The sequence below is a fragment of the Monodelphis domestica genome, chromosome 4, assembly GCF_027887165.1.
Source record: "Monodelphis domestica isolate mMonDom1 chromosome 4, mMonDom1.pri, whole genome shotgun sequence".
Lineage (NCBI taxonomy): Eukaryota > Metazoa > Chordata > Mammalia > Didelphimorphia > Didelphidae > Monodelphis > Monodelphis domestica.
Window position 1 is genome coordinate 352,621,101 of NC_077230.1, and position 3,609 is coordinate 352,624,709.

General features: G+C 38.0%; 1 protein-coding gene across 1 annotated transcript; it reads left to right on the forward strand.

Annotated features, from left to right (window-relative positions):
• Positions 1-405: 405 nt before the first annotated feature.
• On the forward strand, positions 406-1,364 carry LOC100017477 (olfactory receptor 52E2-like). The gene has a single exon (XM_001364743.2). It carries the CDS (start codon positions 429-431, stop codon positions 1,362-1,364), a length of 936 nt encoding a protein of 311 aa, XP_001364780.1. The 5' UTR covers positions 406-428.
• The last annotated feature ends 2,245 nt before the right edge of the window (positions 1,365-3,609 follow it).

A 3,609-nucleotide genomic window follows, 5' to 3' on the forward strand; every position in this document is an offset into this window, starting at 1 on the left:
TTTGAAACCTGTCCTACATAAAAAGAATTTCCAAATGGGCAGAACTAATGAAAGTTGGTAGAAATTCAAGATTTGACTATTTAAGATCAATTTAATCATCAGCTTCCTAAGAGTTAGGGTGGTCTGAAAGGGAATGACCTGAGTTGGAAAACTTTGAGTTCAAGATCACTTGAGCTTTTTACCTGGATACTAGATGACTACTTGTTAAGTATGTCATAGAATATATTTCTATGCAGGCACATGTTTAATGATATAATGATTTCGGAGTCCATGTCAGATTATGGGATTATTTTATTCTAACAGAATTAAAAACAAACTTTTCTATATTTCTCTAGGAATGCAAAAGCATGATGGGATAACATTTGAATACTTTCCAGTATTTGAAAATCCATTTGCTATGAATATAGCCATCTTCAACTACCAAAAGGATGCCCCATTCCAATAATACTCTATTCCATCCCCCCTTTTTCATATTACTGGGCATTCCTGGCCTGGAAAATTTCCACATTTGGATTGGCTTCCCTTTTTGCATTGTGTATCTTATTGCTCTCTTGGGAAATATCACCATATTGTTTGTGATCCAGTCTGAGAAGACACTTCACCAGCCCATGTTCTACTTTCTGGCCATGTTGGCCACCATTGATCAAGGACTATCTACAGCCACCATTCCTAAAATGTTGGGCATCTTTTGGTTCAAACTGAGAGAGATCACCTTTGATACCTGTCTCATTCAGATGTTCTTTATTCATATCTTTACTGTAATGGAATCAGCTGTCCTGTCATCTATGGCCTATGATCGCTATGTGGCAATCTGTAATCCCTTACATTACAGCACTGTCCTCACCAACAGAGTGGTGACCATAATGGGCATTGTGGTAGTGGTGAGGTCTTTCTTCACAGTGATTCCTTTTGTATTCTTGGTCCTTCGACTTCCTTTCTGTGGAAACCATGTCATTCCTCATACCTACTGTGAACACATGGGCATTGCTCGATTGGCTTGTGCTAGCATCAGAGTCAATATGGTCTATGGGCTTTGTGCTATTGGCACGCTAATGCTGGACATAGTAGCTATAGCTCTGTCCTACATACAGATCCTCCTAGCTGTTTTTCACCTTCCCTCTCAGGATGCCAGGTTGAAAGCCTTGAGCACTTGTGGCTCCCATGTCTGTGTCATCTTGGCCTTTTATACTCCTGCCTTATTCTCTTTCATGACCCATCGCTTTGGCCGGAATGTCCCTCGGTATATCCATATCCTCCTGGCCAACTTGTATGTCATTGTCCCACCTATGCTTAACCCTGTCATCTATGGAGTTAGGACCAAGCAGATCAGAGAAAAGGTGTTAAAGATGCTACTCAAGAACTAGATCAGAATGGAATGTCATCATTTTACACTTTTAGAGAATATTTTCAAGTCAAGCATTGTGATTATACTAGGATATGCCTCTTCTTAAAAATAATAACTCCATTCTTCTCCTGATACTCCTTTTTTTAAAAAACCCTTCCTCACTTTTCATCTTAGAATCAATACTGTACATTGGTTCTAAGGCAGAAGAGTGGTAAGGACTAAGCAATTTGGGTTATGTGACTTTCCCAGAGTCACACAGCTAGGAAGTATCTGAGATCAAATTTGAACCTAGAACCTCCCATCTCTAGGCCTGGCTCTCAATCTACTGAGCCAACCAGCTGCCTCCTGATACTTCTTTTTAAAGTCTTCCAGTGATACAACTCTGTATGACCTAAGACCACATTGATCTGGCCAGGTGAACACTCTGTGAATTAAATCTAACTTTATAAATGAGACTTTTTTATTGACTCTCTAAATCAAACACCCTGATATCTGGTAGGATTATCGCTTGCAGAAAAGATTTAAAAATGATATTGTTAAGTGCTTTACCAATAATATCTTATTTGATCATCACAACTCTGTGGGGTAGGTGCTGATGTTATTCCAATTTTATAGTTGAAGAAACTAAGTCAAACAGAGGTTAAGTGACTTGCCAAAGGTCATACAGCTAACATATTCAATCTGACCTCGTGTCTCCTGTGGAAAGGAAACAAGACTGACAGTTTGTGGGGGAAGGGGCAACTGGGAGTGGCAGTTGGGTCTTATGACTAGCACTTCCTATTTCCTTTCCCAATAAATATTACACTCCCTGACTCCAAGGTTAGCACTCTTTTCACTATACCTTCTAGTGTTCCATATGAAAAGAAACAATAGATTGTCATGGTAATAAAAGCTGTGAAAAATGGTTTAAGTACCCTATAAAGGCATATTAGAAAGCCTACTAAAGAATGAATCCATGACACCAATCAATGGAAGGTTGAAACTGATGTAAGTCTTCCTTTAGAGAAGAAGCTAGGAGTTTTGAAAAGCAGGAAAAAAGAAGTAGTGATTAAATGAGTGGGAAAGGTATTTTTAGATAATAAAGGATATCAGTTTAAGGAATAGGAGAACTTAGTGGAATCATTATGTGCCAGTGTATAGTCAGGGGAAATATTTCTGTGCAGATAAAGAGCCTTTCTATGAAATTAAATAGAGGTGACTTTTGGCCTGTGGTTCTAACAGAATACAAAATTTCTCCATTGGACAGGTCCACAAAGTCCAAATCATTGAATCACAGAACCTCAGAGTTAGAAGATGTCTCAGAGGCTGTCTAGCCCAAATCACAAATGGACAGGAATCCTATGAAAAATATTAGTGTAAAAGTAGTCATTTGACCTCACTTGAAGATTCTCAGAGAAGGAGACCTCACTTCCTCTCCAATTCATTTTACATAGATTGCTATAAATCTTGGGAGTTAAAAGTTATTTCTTTACCTTGAGCTGCTTTCTGCAGCTTCTACCTCTGACTTCTAGCACTGCCCTTAGGATCATGGTACCATTCAATCCAAATATAGCACCAAAAGAACACTTAGCAGTCATATATGCCAGCTGCTTTATTTCACAGATGAGGGAACTAAGGCCCATGGATATTAAGTTTGACCAGAGTCACATACACATTACTTATATGAGCCAGGATTCAAACTCAGACCTTTCTAACTCTATGCCCAATGTTCTATCTGCTATACCACAATAAAAATAAGGCAAATTATTCTTCTAAATGACAGATTTAAAATATTTGAAGAAAATTATTGAATTCTCATGCTAAAATATTTTCTTCTTTAGGCTAAAAATCCAATTCTTTCAAGTTATCCTCACTGATCAATATTTCTAGTTACTTCTTTCTTATTATTCTAATCTAGAAATATATTACACTACTCTCAAGGAGCTCACAATCTATTGGGGAGATTATGTAAACAACTGCTTACAAATGACATACAGGAAAAATAGAGATTATCAACATGGGGAAGACACTGGAATTAAAGGTAACCAGGAAAGACTTTCTTTAGAAAATGGGATTTTTATTTTAGACTAACTGAAAGGAAACGAGGGAATAACAGAGGTAACGATGAAGAGGAAGAACTTTCCATATATGGATGACATTCAGAAAAAATGCCTGGAATTTGGAATAGAAGGTATAACAATACTAATGTAAGGCAGAGAGAGAGGGGGGTGAGGGGGGAGAGAGAGAGAGAGAGAGAGAGAGAGAGAGAGAGAGAGAGAGAGAGA